Here is a 21,343-nt window from a genome sequence, read left to right as displayed (position 1 = left end):
GAATTTTTGTTAACCCATCGATTGACCTCATAAGGTCCCATTCACAGTAGCAGAAGACTTGTATTGGTGTTGTGTTGCATCATTTTTGTATTACATTGCACATATTGTGTTTTGTTGCAATACCCTTTATGGTGATGCTTTAAAAACTATGTTTATGTAACATTGTGCTTCTTTCCATTTTTTTCAGATGTTGCATGTTTTTGATAGGCTTCCAGGATTTAAGGAAATCAGAGTGTTAGGATTTAGGTATGTTGCTATAAGTAGCTGTAGATGCAATATTTTATGTCTATTTTTTTTTCTACCGTTAAATCAGTTTAAAACTAAACCTTATATGTACAAAAATAAATTAAACATGCATTTGTTTTCCTTCCTCTTGCTTTTAGTCTTAAGACATTTATTATGGTTAATTAGTAGTGAATCACATTTTGAAGAACAGAAGAAAACTCTTCTGAGTTGCAAGAGTTTCACATCAAACTTTATTTTTTATTGGCATGTGTTAAGTATTCAGTGGACCATAATTTTCTACAGCACAACCTGACAAGTGATAAGTCATACTGCTCGTTACGAATATAACTTTAAAGAGGAACTGTTATTCAAGTTGTTTCACTTTCTCCCGGTGCTCCCTGCATGGTAATTAATTTCTTTTGGCTCTGCTTGCTGGTACATTAATTTCTATGCAAGGCTGAACACCTGTTAGTTTATCTACAGAAAGTCTGGCACTCCACTAGATTTAATAGCATCATACATTGATCTTAAAGCACTGAAAAAGCACTACAGTTCATTTCAAAATAATGAATAGTGTTGTAATTTTGCTTAATGGATTATTTTTTGTTTCTGTATCATCTTTTATAATGAGTCTTTGTACTTCTATGTACTTTGGACTTGTATTTTACCACTTAGTAGGGCGATGTTGTCAGATCTAAGAAGCTAGGTAGGGTAGGGGCTGGTCAGTATTGGGACAAAGTTGGAGAACAAGAAGGAAAATCAGTCTGTGTTATAAGTGATGGAACAGCATGTGAACTCGTCACCCTGGACCACGATTTCCAAAACAGTGCTCCAGTATGGAGACTGCTGAAGAAGGTATTGTCGTTCATATTAGACCAATGTTCTGACTATTTGTGATCATTAAGGATCCCACGGCACTGGTTGTGAGTGACTGGAACAAGCTACTCAGTCATCTTGTTGAAGCTGATAACTCTAGCTTCTTTCCAGAAACAGTTCATCAGTTCTTAGAATTCATCATTAAAAATGAAAAGCTCGATTTTAATTCAATTGAAAATGTTGAATGTATTATTTATTTCAATGTATTATTAGCCAGCAGTTAACATCGCAGTTTCTCATCAGCCTCTGAAATGAATTTCAAACTGAATAAGCTTTTGTTCACTTTATTGCTTTGCTGGAACAAAGTGAGAAGAACGCCAATGATGGGTAATTTAATTAGGACTGTCGCATGGTTTCAGATACACCTATAAAACCCCCTTTCCCATATGTTTGTGCTTGTAATAGTTATTTTGGCATGTTGTTTTTTTTTCTTTGCATAGGGAAACAGCTAAAATTGTTATTACATTTTAAAAAACATTTTTTGTGAATATAAGCAAGTACCCTGATAGATGTAATACATAATAACCTAGCTGAATTTAGATGATTTAAGGAAATTTTAATATTATGCACAAAACTCTAGAGCCTGAAATGTGTGGTAGCCCTTGATTGCAATGAAGTCGATATTCTCTTCCAAATCTGTGGCTTATGCAGTGACTCCAGTAATGAACTTAGCACCAAACAGTTAATACAGCCCCTTCTCTTATTCTTACTTAAATGAATGCAATACTCATCTTTTACTTAGTCATTTTAATTGGCTAACACTACTATATAAAACACACTTGCTTACTTTACACAATTAATATTGCAGCGCTTTCAGGTTCACATGGGTATGCACTCTCGCCTCTGCCACCTCAGGTCGGCCCCCCACTGCTGGGGACTCGAACCCGGGCCTCTGGCGTCACTCAACAGGGAACCAACTAGCTGAGGGAGATCAAAGGGTGATCTCTCCTCAGCCCAGAGGCTGAGGTCCCTGCTATTCACAGGGAAGGGCGGTGACGTCACTGCACTGGCAAGCCGGCTCGCACAACCTGTAATGTCGGCCATATGCGTTACAATATTAATAGTCCAGAAAAATGATTTTGGATGGCAAAGCAGTTAGCATTGCTGCTTCTCTGGAGTTCTGGGATTAATTCTAACTTAGTTTGCCTTCTGTGTGTAGCCTGCAATAGGCTCAACGCAGGGAAACACCCTGGACAGGACGCCAGTCCATTGCAAGGCAGACAAACACAGGCATGCACATACTCACACTAGAGCCAATTTTCCTAGATGCCAGTTAACTTGCCTGTGTGGTTTTGGACCGTGGTAAGAAACCAGAGCACCCAGAGGAAACCCAGCAATGACAGGGGGAACATTCAAACACCACACAGAGCCCACACTAGGTCTGGAATCGAACCCAGTACCCCAGTGCTGCATGGCAGTAATGCCACCATTCTGCCCATAGTAAAGGCTTCATGTTCAGCATATTATGAACTCTGTCCTGTTTCAAAGGTGCCGATACATTTATAATTATACAAATGAAAAGCCACACAGACCCCACACTAGCCATCTTCGTATGAATCAGCCTTTTCAATTTTTTAGCAGTCCCACATGGGGCAGAGGTGGGAAAACGTAGACATGACTATGTTTGAATATTCTAATCTTTAATTTTTTTTTCTCTTCTGTATCTTCCACTATGTTGTCATAGTGACCTTGTCAGTGGTGTGATACCCTCTCCATCCATTTTCACTTCCAGATATTTAGAATGCAGCTACTTCTGCCTTAAACCTGTACACATACCTCTGTTTAACAAAACACAAACATTGCATACTCTGAGAAATGAAAAAAATAGCAGCAGGTATCTGCCAAAGAGGAGTGTACGTGAACAAATTCTAGATTTAATTTTAACCCACAGTTTAATCCTTAACAATACCTGTATAGTATACTAATTGTTTTTGTGCTTCAGTAGACTAGTTTTGCTTACTATCTATTTGTTTATTCATATTTTAAGTTGCATTTCCATTCCTGGCTTTTCCCACCCTCTGAACCCACTTTGTTATTAATTATTGCAGCTTTTAGATTCAGCATCACTAGAGAATATTTGTTTATTTATTTACATATTCTCTGATTTTCAGACCTGGAGGGCTTACTGTCCGTTATGCTGTGGTCTTTGAAACAGTATCGCCGGAATCCAGTAGCATTGGTAATCAAAACATCAATAGGGTTTCTAATACTTCTGAACAAGGGATTAGCCCTCACAGTCCAGATGATGAGAAGATGACAGCTTCAAACATAGTGCCCAGTCTCCAGGAAGTGGTAGCCAAGGCCTTGATTGAAGAGACATCCCTCCCAGTGGATTTCAACACCATTAGCTTTGGACCAGGTATGTACCATTCTGTTAACGTTGCCAGACTGCTGCCTCACATGATCAGGCAACAGTGATGACATTATTAGGGTTTGTTTTCACAGAGCTGCTGAGTGCTCAGAAGTGTAGTCATCCCCTTCAGTGTTTCACATTAAAACAATATGGAATGTTTAAAAAGTAAATCATATCATAACTGTAGTTTCTGTAAATCAACTAGTACTAGCTGCTAGTACGCTGAGATGTGTAGTCAAGTTTATCTTACTGTATCTCTGACAAAACCTCTTTGTATTCTGTATAAAATTCTAATAATTAGCTTACAGGACCTTTTAATGTCACTGGTTCCATTTGAACTTTAATTGACCAACACCAATCTTAGCCTTGATAGGCAACAGAAACTAATGGGAGTGCATTGATTTTTAAAAATTTCCTTAGTTATCAAAATACCAGTAATTACCTCATGAACAGTTGCTTATTGTTTAATTAATTGATTTCAGTAGATTCTGACAGATGTTGTAATATTTGTATTTATTTTTTGCCACCGAAGATGTTACAGGCCAGCCACGACCTACTTCAACACCACAAATCGCTGTTCTGGTTAGTTTACTTTTCTGTCTTTAGTTAACTGCAAATGAAAATAAGCTGCAAAGATGAAATGTTTGTGTGATTTGATGTTCTTATAGTATCTGATAATCTACACTCCATAAGTGATTTTTATTATTTGTCCCATTGGAAGATTATCAAACAATAAGAAGTGTACAGTATGAAGCCCCTGTTTTTAGAGGTGTTAAGTACAGTATGTATAATTTGTCATAAAAGGTTTACCTCAATGTAGATTCATATATTGTAGAAATTTAATAAAATTACAGAACGAATATTGAAGATACCATCAAGACAAATTGATACCTTATCCACAAAGTCAAAATTCTTCATAAATATGTTTCCTGAATGTATTTGTTTCCAAGATTTTGTTGTATATTTATATTTGACAGAAATATAAAAAAGAAAGGTGAAACCACAAAGGTGACTCCATTATCTTTTTTAGTAGCCACAAAGATGAACAAGCAAACAAACAAATTGCAAACTCATCAGTACAGTCTAGCCTTGTGTTGGCACTGTTTTGTTGTTGGTTTGGGCTAGCAGCTGAACCCACACCTAAGGGCAAAAGAATATTATACAGTACATTATATTCATATTAAATATTAATACATGAAAAGGCTTTATTATACCCAAGTTGCAGAATACATTCCTGAAAAGTCCCAGGTGTTGAATCATCTTTGTTGCTTTTTTTGTAATTCTTTATTACAAAATTGTTGCATTATTTGTTCTATATAATAATATATAAATACTGTATATAACATACTGCATTAATCAACAGTTCTCATATGTTAGTAGAAGTGTTACTAAAGACTTCCCTTAATCACTGTTATTTGTCTTTAACACCACAGGAACCAGACTCTCACAATGAGCTGACAATCTCTACAGATAAATCAGTCATGGATGCAGAAAAGTCCCTCCCAGACCTTCCTCTTCATCCCTCTATAAAGGAGAATGCCTTAGAAACCCTTCTAGGAACAACAGTTCAGAGTCCCAATGAGGAAGATCGGGTTAATGTGGGAACCACAGTCCTACCGACTCCTGACAACATTGTATTAGTAGAGCCTTTTAGCAGTGCCACCCCTACCATCGTGCAAATAACAATTGACCATATTGAAGATGAATCAAAGCTCATGTACATTAATGAGTTTAGTCCTACAACCCCATCCCAAACCACAGCACAGCTAGTGACATTGCATGAAGTGGATCAGCCTGGGCTTGTTAGCACACATGTAACAGACAATGTAAAAGACAACACCGACATACCTTCAACTGATTCGCTTCCTGTGCTCTTTGAAAACAACTATGACACATCTGGTGATAGTGCTGGTGCAGGAGGAGATAATATAATATCTGGGGAAGACAACAGTGATTCAGTACCTACCGCTGCTGGTGGAGAAGACACTAGTGTCACACCAAGTATTTTAATTCCTAATGCTGATGGAGAAGATGACAGAGTCACGCCAAGTATTTCAATACTTAATTCTGGTGGAGAAGACGACAGTGTCACACCAAGTGATTCAGTACCTACCGCTGGTGATGTAGAAGACGACAGTGTCACACCAAGTGATTCAGTACCTACCGCTGGTGATGTAGAAGACGACAGAGTCACACCAAGTGATTCAGTACCTACCGCTGGTGATGTTGAAGACAACAGAGTCACACCAAGTGATTCAGTACCTACCGCTGGTGATGTAGAAGACGACAGAGTCACACCAAGTGATTCAGTACCTACCGCTGGTGATGTAGAAGATGACAGAGTCACACCAAGTGATTCAGTACCTACCGCTGGTGATGTTGAAGACAACAGAGTCACACCAAGTGATTCAGTACCTACCGCTGGTGATGTAAAAGACGACAGTGTCACACCAAGTGATTCAGTACCTACCGCTGGTGATGTAGAAAACGACGGTGTCACACCAAGTGATTCAGTACCTACCGCTGGTGATGTAGAAGACAACAGAGTCACACCAATTGATTCAGTACCTACCGCTGGTGATGTAGAAGACAACAGAGTCACACCAATTGATTCAGTACCTACCGCTGCTGGTGGAGAAGACACTAGTGTCACACCAAGTATTTTAATTCCTAATGCTGATGGAGAAGATGACAGAGTCATGCCAAGTATTTCAATACTTAATTCTGGTGGAGAAGACGACAGTGTCACACCAAGTGATTCAGTACCTACCGCTGGTGATGTAGAAGACGACAGAGTCACACCAAGTGATTCAGTACCTACTGCTGCTGGTGGAGAAGATGACAGAGTCACACCAAGTATTTCAATACATAATTCTGGGGTCGAAAGCCACAGTATCACACCAAGTGATTCAGTATCTACTGCTGCTGGTGGAGAAGATGACAGAGTCACACCAAGTGATTCAGTACCTACTGCTGCTGGTGGAGAAGATGACAGAGTCACACCAACTATTTCAATACTTAATTCTGGTGTAGAAAACGACAGAGTCACACCAAGTGATTCAGTACCTACTGCTGCTGGTGGAGAAGAGGGCAGTGCCACACAAAGTGATTCAATTTCCAAAGCTGATGTGGGAAAGCATAATGTCACAGCAAGTGGTCCAGATCCAAAAGACAGTGCAGTACAAGATGGTGACTCACCAAGTGCTTCACTTCGTAAACCTGTCATAGTAGGGGACAGTGTCATACAAAGTGAGTCGGTCCCAAATACCACATTCATACCATCCACTGACTCACTTCCCAGTGGTGTCCGTCTAGTAGAAACTGTTCCTGAAACTAGTACACAGATTCTGCTTGTCACAACTAGTGTGAATGGCGTTCCCATGCAATCTACAGGGGAGAACTCTGACGTCTTATTGCCAGTCACCACCCTATCAACCATTACTCTGCAGCCACCGACTGAAAGGATTATAATCTTTCAGCAAGAGGAGGATACTGACAATATAATTTCAGAGGAAGACAAAAGCAGGACAGACACGGTCTTGGAGGGTGAGGAATCTAAAGAGGACATACCAGATTTATCCAAACCAGCTGTCCCTGGTGAAGATGAAAATTTAGTTTTTCTGGCAACAACATCATCACCACCTGTCAACATAGAAGGTGAGAAAATTCAGCATTTCAGACAGGAATACAAACAGAAAAGTACTGTCAAAAGATATGTGTAATATTGCGAGCTTTCAAAACATAAGAACTAGTTTCCTTAAAAGACTTGTCTGGTGTGAAATCATGTGGCAGGTTTCTATTATGATACCTAATTAATTTGTAGTGGGTTGTAACCCACTGCTAAAAAAAGGAGCCATCTTTTTATTTGAGAGATGAGTGTTGGAAGCTTGTTAAGCATGTCTTTGTTTGTTTTACATCCGTGACTTAATTCAGAATGTATAACCGACATCCTACTAAGAACATTAAGAATATTTAAGTCTTTGGCTTGCTTTTTCTTGTAGTGAATTCTACTCATATTCTAAACCTTGTGGAATGCAATTTAAATAATATTGTTCTTATAATGATCCTACATTATAAAGTATATTCAAGCCATGTCTGTTTTCAGATGTATGACATAGTCGAATTATTTTTAAAAAATAATGCTCTAAAAATTGGCTATTGAAAAAAATATTTTATGACATTTACACAGGCATACAGTGCCAAGAAAGTCTGTGAGCACCTTCAGATTTTCATTTATTCACATATTTCACATAATTAAAGCCTAAAATGTTATTAGATTTTAAGCAAAGTCCTAATAATAAAGTTAACCTGATGAAAGACGATGAATATCACAAAACATGATACTTTTTCAAAATTAAGTTATCCTCAAACGAAGCAATATTTATTAAAGAAAAAAAGTAATTGAAATATTCACATGTGACAAAGTAGGTGAACCTTTAGATTCGGTAACTTTTGACATCCCTTCTGAGCAGCAATGACTGCAATTAAATGTTTCCTGTAACCATTGATCAGTCTCCAACATCAATTTTGAGGACGTTTGGCCCATTCCTCCATACGGGACTCCTTTACCTCTGTCAAATATGAGGGCTGCCTTGCATGGACAGCTCAGTTCAGGTCCAGCAAAAAGATTTTAATTGGGTTAAGGTCCCAGCTTTGACTAGGACATTGTAAAACACAGCCGTTCTTTTATAGATCTGCTTCTATTGTATGTTTAAGATTATTGTCTTGCTTCAAGACCCACTTTTGGTTCAGCTTCAGGTCAGGGGCAGATTACTTGACATTCTCCTTTGGAGTCTTTCCATACAAAGGAGAAATCATGGATGTGTTACTGATGGAAAGCCATCTACGTCCTGAGACAGCAAAACAGCCTCAAACCATCACACTCTCACCACCATGCTTGAGGGGTGGGATGAGGTTCTTCTGTTCGAAATCAGTGTTTGGTTTTACCCAACCATAAAATTCTCAATGAGGCCAAAATGGTCTACCTTTGACTCGTCTGTCCAGAAGCCTTGTAGATCCTCGGTGTGCTGTTTGCTGAACTTCAGGTAGGCAGCAATGTTCTTTGTGGAGAGCAATGGTTTTCTTCTCATTATCCTTCCATCAACACTATTCTTGCTCAGTTGTTTTCTGATAGTTGAGTCACGTTAGCCAAAGCAAGAGTGGCCTGCAGTTGCTTGGATGTTACTTTGGAGTTCTTTGTAACTTTCTCGATGATTTTCCAGCTTGTTCTCAGAGAGATTTTGATAGGATGACCGCTCTTTGGTAGAATGACTATGGTCCTGAACTTTCTCCATTTGTAGACTTTCTGTCTGACAGTAGATTGGTGAAGCCCCAAATCTTTTCTGTAACAATTTAAATTTTGTAACAATAACTCTTTTTCTGAGGTCTTCAGAGATTTCCTTAGATTGCAGCAAGACTTGTTTTCACACTCCTGTATGGTGAAGACCAAACTTAGGTATCTAAAGGTATCTAATCTTTATATAGGGTGGAGCCTTCCAAACTCCCAAGATATACCTAATTATTGAAACATCTGATTCAAATTAATCCCTTACTTGAGCTAATGAAATTAGGGGTTCGCTTGCTTTTTCACATCTCTTTGTACCTTAATTACTCACTGTTTGTTTCAATCATACATAATTGTGTTTTAGGAAACAGGGAATGAGTTTCTATGAACCTTATTTGATATAGGCATAAAGACTGCGTCAAGAAGGATATCATGGTAAAACTATGAATCGTACATATTTATCATTGGATTTCACAATTTTTTATCAGCACCATAATTTGATGGAGATACTAAACATTTAAAAATCAGTTTCACTATTTCTAAATCAAGCAAATAAAGCTGTCCATATTCATCTAGATGCCTGTATTTTCACAATATTTTTCAGAAAATATTAGAGAGCTACTGTAGATCACAGCATTCAAAAAGTACAGTATGTTGACAATATTCTTCTTGGGGTATTAGTGTATTATGAACATTAAAGTGTAAGTGTTCAGCTCATGTTAAGATCAACAGTAGATAACACTCTGCTAAACTTCATTAACATTGATTGTTTGTTTTAAAGATATAACAATGCAGGAAAAGATGGATTCTTCAGAACAGCTCCCCGAACAAGATGGTCCCTCAGAAGGACCTCTCCTAGTATCACCCACATTTGAAGCACCAGAGGACCTGGACAGCTCCGTCACTTCAAGTACGACGTCTTCAACAGAGCGTCTTCTAATCTCTCCCACTCCAGAATCTATTTTCACCTCTCTGTCAACAGATTTAGGACCCTTTGAAACAGTTCTCACTGATATTCCCTTAACGAGTGCTGTGCCTGTCTTTGAAGGCTCAACAGGTGGTGATGTAACGGTGGGCCCTTTCACCACTGAACAAGAAAGGGCTGAGTCCAACACTCAGGCCACAAGATCGCCTACAGAGGTGGTGCCTTTGACTATTTCGAGTGAAACCGCTGTTGAAGAACCAACAGAGTCGTCAGTGCAAGAAGCAGCCACTTCAGTGGCACCTTTTGTAGTGGACCACAGAGCTTCAGAACCCACTGTTGCTGAAGAAAGCGAACCAACAGCCCAAACAATTTCACCCACAAGGACAGATGAAAGTGCAGAGCTGGAAACTGAAGTGCAAGACATTACAGCGGAGCTAGACAAGATCGATGTGGTGAGCACAGAAACCATCGATGAGCTGGATTACAGCGGTGGATACCCGTTTTTAAAAGAGGACCATCCCTTCGAAAGCACAGCTTCCCCACCTCTGAAATATCTGACCACTCCCTCGATGACGACAGCAAGCAAAGGCAAAGAGTTGGTAGTGTTCTTTAGCTTGAGAGTAACTAACTTGATGTTTTCGGATGACCTTTTCAACAAGAGTTCCCCAGAATACAAATCATTGGAGAATACATTCCTTGAACTGGTAGGTAAAATGTTTTTTTTCATAGTAGTTGTTCTACAGTCTATTCTTTATGACCTTAGAGTGAGCTTCTTATCTTAAAAGTGCATATTGGCAAAAAAGAGAGAAAGGGAACAGTTGTTGCTGTAGTAATCTTTTTGGTGGGATTCTACAGACAGCAAACCGAGTCTATGTTCCCTACAGCTAGAGAGCTTGTCTTTTTTTTCTGATACAAGTGAAGTAATTTGCCGTGTCTTCACAGTGTGAAGCCAGTTTCCCTGCTGTGAGAGCTGATTGCCTTAAATCCTAACGTAAGCCTTAGTATTCCCACATATACCACGTTCACTGCCTTACAGCTCTTGTTATTGTTTTATTGATATAGTGAAAGTACTTATCTGTGTTTCAGGACATTGTTTTCTCATGCTAAAAGTTTATTAAATAAAGTTATTTTACTCAATAAAGAAGTTCAGAAAACATACACTAATATTCAAAATTATGGGGAAACCAGTACTTCACTGAAATGCAACTAAGGAAGGAAGAATATATGTAAACAATTTTCTGATAATGTATGAACCCTTTAAAAATAAAATATAACAGGAGTAAAGTGTTGCTGTTATTTAATTGGATTCATTTTCATTTCCACACTTAAACAGCCCTACTATCAACCGTCCAAGTACACTGGACATGTCTGATGTTTTATCTTGTCCTTTCTTTTCCAACCAATCTCCAGTTAATGAAGATAAACCCGGAGAACCAGTTAGAAAACACTGCTTACATGTCAGGAATTTCATTTTCATTTGAGAAAGTTATTACATTTCAAAATGCATTTATTATTTTTACCTTGATTCTTCCTTTTATAGTTGTATGTAAGCATGATAATGATGGTCATCATGATTTTGATTGTCAGTATGTACTGTATACAGTATATTAACAGATTTGGATTATCTATACAACCGAGTCAGATCTCGATATTTGAACATTTATTTTAAACGGCTTAGAACAACATGCATTACTTTCATTAATTCAAAAACAGATTCATGCTGTAGCACTTCATTACAGTATTTACCGTAAGTCTAGAAGTAAACACATACAGTAAACAAAACAAACATCACATAGAAGGTTTTATTTGGCTAGAAACATTTAAAAGGCCAATTCTTATGAAACACATGGTTAAATTTTGTTTCACCTAGACACAGTTCACCCATCACAAAGACTGGCCGAACCTTGGACCGTCCAGTAAATCTGAGACTGGGAGACAGAGGACATTAGCGTCAATACCGGTACTTTAATATTAGACCTTAATCCTGCTTCTGGGAAAGCGTGATGAATTTCATTTGTACCTAATGACATTAGTGTATGCTTTCTTATTAATTCTTCATTTCTTATGTGACTTACAGTAATTTGCCCTGATCTTGCACCATCCTACTCTAATTTAGGACATGTGGTTCGGGATTAGTACTAATCTGGATCTGGAAATCCAGCCATTAAAATCCTCTAGTAATTTTTGACACAAATTAAATATAGCCGACAAATTATTTGAATAGAATAAGGCATGCTGTTAAGTCTGCTCTAGCTATAGGTTGTTTAACGTGACTGTCTATGTATTTATTGGTGTGTCATTCCTTGTCTTTCTCTTCACATACATGCATGCTGCGATTTAAATGTTAAACCTCTCTGAGAAAGCATTGCATTTCTCTTGAAAACCTATTCAATTGCTTGCTCTCTAGCTGTGCTTTAAATCTCATTTCCCCACTTTTAACATGATATGTGCTCTGTTTCAGTGCTTCCTAGGCTCTCATTTATCAGACAGTTTAACATTTCTTCCGCGCTGCCAAGTTTATTCTTTCTGATTCTCAGGTGCATACTGTTCAGTATTTGGTTCCATTGGGAGGTGAATGATCACTGGCCTGTTGTGTTACCATAATCCACAAGACAGTATGGTGTGGTGTCCCTTTCTATCCATTCTTCTGATAGAAGAAGCTGAAGCAGGGCTTTCAGTTGTTAAAAAGAAAGTAGCTCTTTGTCTCCTCGTGGATTTGTGGTGGAGGATAAGCTTTCCATTTCACATTTTATTGCTTTTCGGAAGAGTTTTGAATCCTCTGAGCAAGAAGAGGATTGTTTACAGCTCACTTATATTGCTTTCAGCTGGTTTGTATTCCATGTTCAAAAGGAACCGGGCAGGTCTATCAAGAGGTGATATGTTTTTATTCTGTAGCTGTTGGTTTCTTTGTCTGCTTTTTCAGAAAGCAATGGATTCTGCTACCATAGTTCACCTATCTGTAAAACATGTCATTTTGTACTTTATTCCCTTCTATGTACAATGAAGTGTATAACAACAGTAGGAAATGACCACTAAAAAGGCAATTATATGAACAAAGCAACAACAGGAGAGAACAGCCCAGGAGTATTCAAAATGCTGTAGTGCAATCATTTATTTCCACAGTGTCATATACAGTACACCTCAAAAATAACTATAGTATACTACACTATACTATACTAGCACAGGTTAAATCACTGAGTCCAAAGATATGTTTTGTAACAGATCAGAACAAATGCCTGCAATTACAGATGAAAAAAAAACTATATTTTTACAATCTTCAATGGATATTCATCATACAGAAATTAAATTCTTTGTACAGATGTGCAATTTGCAATGAGCTTTTAAATTACTCATACTTTTTTTTTTTGCTATTGTAAATTTAATTGCTTTTGAGAAGCATGCCAGTACAGTATATCAGTGCAGAATAAATAATGGTAATATTTTTATGCTCTTGACCTTTTCTCTCCTGTTTTTGTTGTTTTTTAGCTTTTTTAATGTACAATAAAATGTATCATACAGGTATATTGCTTTTAACAAGTATGCAAGTAATATTAAGCCAATTCTAGGACATGTCTCATATATAAAAAATCAAGATTGATGAGTATTCTTTCAAATTAAGGTCATTTTTAGCAGGTAACTGAAACATTTCACATTTATGTGGAAATGCATAAGATAATCAAGCACCTGGAAGAATGATATTGGAGCACAATGTGGAAATGGCTGTTGTGTAGCATTTTGGAGTTATAGCTGATTGACCCACACATAAGTGATGTGTTCTCATTCATAAGAAGTTTTGAAACTGTTCAAGCAAAAACAATCTGGGCCTTTTGTACAGTAATGTACTGTAAGTAGGCTTGAACCCAGTGGCTCAGGTTCTCATAAACTGGCTGTGTGTTGGTGTTCTTAAAGGCATATCACTGAGTGGCACAGCATGTGATACAGTGGAATAAGAAGTTAAGTACTCCTGGGCTCATAGTTTTGTGTTAAAGAGCTGCACAGAAGTTTAGTGATTTTCTTCCTATATTATTATTATTATTATTACTACTACTACTACTACTATGGATATACAGTACAGTATCCAAGCCCGATATCAGTTTTCCCATTAGTATGAATTGATTAATTTATTTCATACCTTATAAGATTCTTACAATTCATTTCAAATTTTCACTGGCATAGCCAGCATTGACCAAGGTTTGAAGGCTCTTCTTTTCTTTGTTGAGTTAGAACGGTGCCAACATTAGCAGACATGCATATAATAGAAAAACAGCTAAAATTGTTTTGAAGTATACTGTTTAATAGCTTTTAATACAGTGTTTGTCTACTGTTATTATACTGTATCCAAACGAAATTCCACAGTTTCGGCAGAGATGATTAGGTTGCAGAAACAGAAAGTGTTCTCATTGATGAATATTTCACTACAGATTAGACTGAAACATTGCTTTATAGCGTAATGCATATCCCAGAAGTGCAGCGTTCCACACTAAATTAATGTAGAAATATTGACCTTGTTACATGAGAAGGTTTTTGGATGTAAGCTTGTAACATAAATAAAGTTCAAGGCAAAGAGTTGATCCACTTACCATGTACCCTAATCTTCAGAATCGGTTTTGATTAATTGACAAGGAAATACCTTAATTCCAGACTTTGTAACACAAGAATTTAGGTCACCTTAAGGCTGATTTACACACATCCGACTTGAGTAAGATTCGGGCAAGATAAGCTGAGTGTGAACAGACATTAGTTTTAAGAATGACCTTGGGTTTGGCCTTTGGTGGTGATTAATGTCTAAGCAAAATTGTAATCAACAGTCATAAGTAAAGTGTTTTATTATCTGGGGTTTAGTCACAAATCTGCTGCTACATCAAAGTGAACTCTTTTCATGCTGCTTCTGGCCAAAGACATTGAGACAGCAAAGTCAAAAACTACAGTACTTTATACTAAAAAAAACGTGATCATAAGATGTATATCAATAAGGACAATATACAGTAGCAATGGATACATTTTATTTTGGAATAATTCCATTTATATTATCAAAAAAATACAGCAGTATTAAAATCATGTGTTGCAGTTTGGTACAGTATATCATGTTCTGGAGCTCAGTTTTAAACGTTCAAGAGGAAGAAATAATTCTGACGTTTGGAAAGAATGAACTGATCTTTCTAATTAAGGGCTGCCTGCTCTTCTCAGGTGTTGTTGGCCTCCAGAAACCGAGCACAAAATTTTAATTTTTTTTTCAGAATATGTATCATTTGGGTTTTTCAAAGAGCTGTAATTTAACCTGCATATAACAGACATCCACAGCCAGCTGTCATAGCTTTGAAATGTCACCACAGCTAATTATCACTGCAGAGAACTGTTACATAGTATTGTCTCACAGGTAAAAGTCAAGCTTCCAAAAAAGAACTCACAGACCTTAATTTTATTTGTCAATATTCTTCTGCAGAAATGAAGTGAAAAGCACCATTCTGCAGCACAGCATTCCTTAACTCTCACTTATCATGTGTGGTGACTAGAGTGATAGTAGCTCCTTGTTGGCTCTCTACTGTTCCACTGACTTGTATTAGTAACACAGAAACGATGTACTCCTCCTTCATCCTCAAGTGCTCTGACGCTGTCATTCCTAGAGTACTCAGTCACTGCTCTTGTGCCAGTCTTGGTATCCTGCGTTTGATTTACAGTGCAAATCCACATGTTACAATTATTTCAGGCTGGGATCATTTAAATATCGTGTGCCAATGAAATTAGGCAAAATGTGAGGGCTTATTCATTTATAGATCTCCATTTTGCAGAATTTTCAAGTAGCATTTGAGGGATGGGTTTTGGTAATGAAGCTAAAGGACTTTCAAAAGCATTTTTGACATTGGAGGGGTATTTCATTAAAACTGGACAAATAAAAAAAATGAAGTAACTTTTGTTACCAGTACAGTAGGTTAACAGAATATTTAATACTTGAATTCCCTCCTCCAGTATGCTAAATTTAAAGTTTCACTGTTCTTTAAATATCTGTCTCCTCCTGCATGGATATAATTAAGATGTTCTTTGAGCAGGAAGAACTACTTGTACAATTAGAAGAGCTCTTCTGATTTTTCTTTCTTTTGCTAACATCTTTAAATAATATCAATCATCCCCTCTAATTATTGATGGTTTTCCTTTGTTGGCGATTAACACTTTTCATATCCAATCATTCCTTTATTGAATGTGGGTCTGGTATTTTAACTGTATTGAATCTTAGAACCCTGACACCATACAGTATTTTAATGCTGAACTTAAAACAAAGAGTTTAGTTTTTTTATTCATAGCAAAGCATATTTGTAATGAGTGAAAAAATCAGAATTATGTGGGGTCTACAATCACATCTTTAGAAACATCCATTTGCCATGAGGCCTTTCCAAATGGACTGTTATGCCAAGACTTAACAGATGAAATAAAGATGAAGCAGTCGATCACCAGCATGATTCTGTCTTGATCTTATTACTTTAGAAATCCATAGAGCTAAGTCATTATCACCCCTTGATGCCTCCGGACCAAGTGTAGGTCAGAAAGCAGGGTTCTGTGTTTTTGATTGTCTCAAAGTTCAATATTTGTGTTGATAGGGAATGGATATGATAAACATATACCTGTATTTCAGTGCGTCTTCTTTTTTTCCAGCTACTTCCCTATCTACAGTCTAACCTGACAGGATTTAAACAGTTAGAGATTCTCAACTTCAGGAATGGAAGTGTCATAGTCAATAGCAAGATGAAATTTGCCAAGTCAGTGCCATATAATGTCACACAGGCTGTTCACTGTGTCCTGGAGGATTTCTGCAATGCGGCTACCAAACGTCTTGACATTGAGATAGACAGTCGATCTCTGGACGTGGAACCAGGTAAGGATGGCTTTCCCATCTTCTTCTACCAAAATCCAGGTGAAGGACTTGGAGTTTTAGCAGAGTTTGATTTGTGAAGTGAATTATGTTTGGAATCTATGCCTGAAAGTCTGAAAACTTTTGTTTTGTGCAGCCAGACATGATATTAATGGTTTACACAAGACAAGAGAAATTGTTATTTACATTTTGATTTCAGTTTAAAACTTTGATGGTGAGATTGCTTCAGAATACCAGTGACAGCAGTTTATTCCATATAAAATATTTTGTGAAATATTGATATGGTAATCTCAAACGACCCTAGTGACAGAAGCTCCTCCTCTTGTATATTACACTTGTTGCATGATTCCATTTTTAATTAGGAAGGTACTGTATTTTACTGCAGTTAAACATACAGTAGTATGTTCTATTACATTTACAATTAAAAAATCATTTTTTTTTCTTAAATGAATGTAAAGTTTTGGAAGAATATATGGTTTCTCAAAAGAGTAAAACTAGATTGATTCAATGATGCACCTCTGTCACAGATTCGAAGTGATGTGGCAATGATATCTTTGCTCATTGGAGTGATGTGGACATCACTATGAAGGAGAGTACCTTGAACGTACTGGATACCTGAATGCTGTTAAAAGGGACAACAATAGAAGAAATCAGTCATACTGAGTGGATTTATAATCAGAAACCCAGAAATGACACCTATTTTTAATGTAATATTCTTCACTGGAAAGAAATGTTGGTTCAATGTCAAAGATGATATAGGGTTAAACATTTTTTACAATCTTGATGTGCACAGAAGACTTTTTAAAGAAATCAAATGCCCTTCAATATCCTTTTTTGGGGGGTTATCGAAGGTTAAAAAATGAGAAGGATCAATTGAAAGACAGCCTGCGGAGCCTAGCTGCATTTCATTAATACTAACGATTCTTTGTTTCCATATTTCAGCTGATCAGGCAGATCCTTGCAAGTTTTTGGCCTGCAATGAGTTTGCAAGGTGTATAGTAAACAGATGGACCAAAGAAGCTGAGTGTGTATGTGCCCCCGGATACCTCAGTGTGGATGGCCTGCCCTGTCAGAGTGTCTGTAGCCTACAGCCAGACTTCTGTCTCAATGGAGGGCAGTGTGAAATTATTCCAGGGCACGGAGCTGCTTGCAGGTACCTGCGACTAAATAGGCTTCCAAGGTTCCCCACTGAACTTTACCTGTTGCTGTTTTAAAAGTTTTTTTCTATGTTAAACTGTTTTTCTTCACATGAACAACGCGCCTGTCCTATTTTGTGAAATGCTTACCATAAACATTGTTCTTTTAATTTGTGTTTTGTGTGCTGCGCTATGAAAAAGGAACGCGCCACAGTGAACTGTGTCCGCAACCTGTCGATCTAATCCTTCTTTTTAACCTTTTTAGATGCCCTGTAGGCAAACACTGGCAGTATCATGGAGAACGCTGCACTGAGCTGGTGTCACAGCCAGTAGACGCTTTCGTTTTCATAGCTTCACTTGTGGGTTGCCTGACCTTTGTTTTTGCCGTAATAGGTGTCTTGATTTTGATTAACAGAAAATGTATACGGACCAGAAAGACAGTGACTTTGGTGTAAGCAGGTCTTCTGTTTTTTTTGTGAACTTCATTTGCTTTGAATTTTTTTACAACTATTTTTGATAATCTTGGAAATTCAAAAGAAACTCCCCATCTCTTCTATATTATAGACACACTCACAGCCCTTATACATTTGAGAGCACTGTGAGAGTAAATCCGGTTTTTGAAAATGAGGATGCTCCCTTGACACGTGTTCCCAGCTTGCATTGCCCTTCAAGTATCGCTGCTGGTCCTTCCGGGCTTGCTGAGCAAGAAACGTTAGAAACAATTGAAAACATACACCTCAGTATAGAGGTAAACAGCACAGAGCAAATGTTTTTTTTACTCTCAACTACCTTCCCTTTAGCAATCACCAGAGCAATACTAACACTGTTTATTCTGTGTTTTTGAATTCATCTACTTGTCCTGTTGTTTTTCACCTCTTTTCTTTTACGTACCCTGAGCTGAAACAGCTTTTCTGTTCCGTTTTACTGAATACCAGACACTAATAATTAAAGCCCATGAACCGTATCTTCTTTTCTCTCTTGTATTGTAGTGCCGATAAAACATTAAACATAAAAGGAGCTGTTTATGACTTTCCAACATAATATTATTGAAACAGCTCAGTCTTTTTTAACTGAATACGGTCTAGTGTAGTGCTTGAACTGATATTTTCAGATAGCAGAAATACTCTTGCAAAAATCTTTTAAGTTTACATTTGTCACCCATAAAAGGCCAAAATACAAAAAAACCCCACAGCTACTGCATTTAATGTAGTCTAACAGGCAAACATGTACAAATTCTTCATAACAAAGCACATTTAGTTTGAAAGCTACAGAATGAAACATACAGGTATTATAGAAACAGTAAAGTTTGTAAAATCAATATTAGTTAAGGTTGTTCTGTTGCACATATTCTAAACTCACAACTATCAGTATACTGTATATTTTATGATATTGAAACCAGACCAATGTGGTGCTTAAGCTGCAATAAAATTTATTCAAAAACTTATGGAGCCATTTCACTGTCATTAGCTTTTTAAACTTCTATTGATAAGGGCACTGTATCATTTTGTTTAAAACACATTTTTCCAGAGGGTACTGCACCACAAAACACAAGCATGGGCTTTCATTTTAACAAGGAACTCATATACTGTAGATATCCTGACTAATGTATCTTCTTTACAGCAAACCTCTTGTCGTGCTTCACCCAATGTGATTTATCCCTTGGATTAATGTACAGTATAGTGATTTTTTAAAATTACGTGAAATATACTTTTTTGCAAATGTGTTCATGAAAGTACTGATGATTTTGTATTTTTTGTTTGTTTGTTTTTTTTCTAGATACCCAGGTACCTATATACAACCAGACCAGACAAGTTAGTTTCAGAAATGGTGGATTTCCATCATTGCATGCCACAGAGTGAGGTAAGGATGTCACTGACTGCTGCTCTTCACTGTCATTAACAACCTCTTTGCCTTCCCCGTTCGCACATTAACAGATTAAAGGTCAGAAGATTCCAAACTAAAATAAGATCATGTGTCTTTCTCATGTCTAAATATAATTTACATTTGAGTAGGTACTGTAGCTCCATCAGCATCATAGGATGCAAAGGAACAATTGAAAGTTCATTCGATTCTAAAAGGTACAGAAAAGAAACACTATGTTTCAGATGTGGAGCCTTCTTCAGGCCTGGTCTCCCTCACACATGAAGAAGGCTTGTACGACCGAAATGTAGTGTTTCTTCACCTGTTCCTGAATATATTTTATACCTGATAAAATTGATTTGTTGTACCATGTTGTACCATGTTCCTTAAAGTCAAGTTTTATTTATCAGCCATGGATCACACAGTACCACATTTATTAATCAGTAACATTTCATCTTCGCGTACTTTTGACTTGGAAAGACAACTGCCCCGTTCTTCAATCCTGGAGTGTATTTTTCCTTTTCTTTCTCACTTTCCCGTTTAAATTCTACACCACAAAAATCATTATACAAAAACAGGTAAACCTCCAACTCCTGTTTTTACAATATAAATAATGTTTCACGGCAGTTGTTTTCATACCTTGTCTCCATTTCAGACGTGGCAATTATCCAGGTCAAGTGAATACGGGACCTCCTGTTGCCCACTGGGGAGAGCATCAGATAGCGAATGCTATGAAGTAACTGTGTTGTGAAGTGAAATCTCAACTGAACATTGTAGCAGCAATCAAGACAACAACCTATTTCGCTTTTTCTTGATCTCAGATCTATTCTATTTTTGTACATTCAGTTCTCCGATTTATTTTATTTTTTGCTTTTGCACATGCATATTTTGGTGACACATTGCAGATGCTTTTTACCTCGATTACAGTGTATTTCAAATACGGAGCTGGACAACTAAGACATGCTTCCAATATGTGTGATGTCTGCTGTAATTCACAGGCATGTAAAATCTGGGTTAATATGTACTGAAGGGTGAATACGTGAATACTTATGAATGTCGCTGTTAAGGGCTGTTAGTTTGTTGAAAAGAATAGGAATACTTTTAAATAGATATGTACCCTTGTCAAAGGTTTAATACAATTTTCCTCACAATGAGGTAATTTACTAAAATCTACTTGACTTTTTATACACACCATTGTATCATTAGTAGAAATTCTACATTACAACCAGAAGACTGTCATATTTTAATTGTATTACTTTTTTCTGCAGTGTCCCGTATATAAAATATTTGAATGTAAAGATATAGCCAGTGTTTAATGCTTTATTCTGACTTTATCCTGTATTGTATGGTTAACCCTTAAATGTATTAGCAATGTGTATCTTGATTCTTTTTTCTAGTTCTTTACATCTTATTTTATGGTTAGTATTCCTGTGGAAAAGAATCTATGAGCTGTAGTTGAGGAGAAATGAAGTGTACTACAGCATATACAGTACGCACAGCACAGCTTTGGAAATAATGTAAATAAGAGAATACTGACAATAGTCTCTTGTAATCATGGAGCTACAAGTAAGGCTATTTAAACAATGCTATCAAATTTCAAAATATTGTGAAACATTATGCAGATCATGATGTTGATTTTATATTGAAATTAAAATTTTCCTACAAAATAATTTTGTATGTCATGTTTCTATAAATTAATTAATTTATTGTTTTCTTCTTTTAAATGCCCGTGTCTAGGACAGGGGCAGACTTCTCCAGTCTTTGAGAGCAGGTGTCCTACGGGTGGGTACCTTTTATTCAGGAACTGATAAACTCATAC

The 21,343-nt window shown here is 37.1% G+C and overlaps 1 protein-coding gene across 1 annotated transcript in view; it reads left to right on the top strand.

Moving 5' to 3' along the window:
* The window catches only part of impg1a (interphotoreceptor matrix proteoglycan 1a), a 42,305-nt gene extending 21,559 nt beyond the window's left edge, over positions 1-20,746 (top strand). Inside the window, exons 7-17 of the mRNA XM_088936470.1 lie at positions 188-246; positions 3,213-3,460; positions 4,925-7,111; positions 9,520-10,367; positions 11,534-11,623; positions 16,312-16,531; positions 17,471-17,681; positions 17,930-18,115; positions 18,229-18,412; positions 19,441-19,524; positions 20,180-20,746. Coding sequence (XP_088792596.1) covers positions 188-246; positions 3,213-3,460; positions 4,925-7,111; positions 9,520-10,367; positions 11,534-11,623; positions 16,312-16,531; positions 17,471-17,681; positions 17,930-18,115; positions 18,229-18,412; positions 19,441-19,524; positions 20,180-20,275 — 4,413 coding nt within the window. The 3' untranslated portion in view covers positions 20,276-20,746. The remainder of the gene's footprint in view (positions 1-187; positions 247-3,212; positions 3,461-4,924; positions 7,112-9,519; positions 10,368-11,533; positions 11,624-16,311; positions 16,532-17,470; positions 17,682-17,929; positions 18,116-18,228; positions 18,413-19,440; positions 19,525-20,179) is intronic.
* The last annotated feature ends 597 nt before the right edge of the window (positions 20,747-21,343 follow it).

This window comes from Atractosteus spatula, chromosome 2 (assembly GCF_055471065.1).
Source record: "Atractosteus spatula isolate fAtrSpa1 chromosome 2, fAtrSpa1.hap1, whole genome shotgun sequence".
Taxonomy (NCBI): Eukaryota; Metazoa; Chordata; class Actinopteri; order Semionotiformes; family Lepisosteidae; genus Atractosteus; species Atractosteus spatula.
Note: the sequence above shows the minus strand (reverse complement) of the source record. Positions and strands in the feature narration are given on the sequence as shown.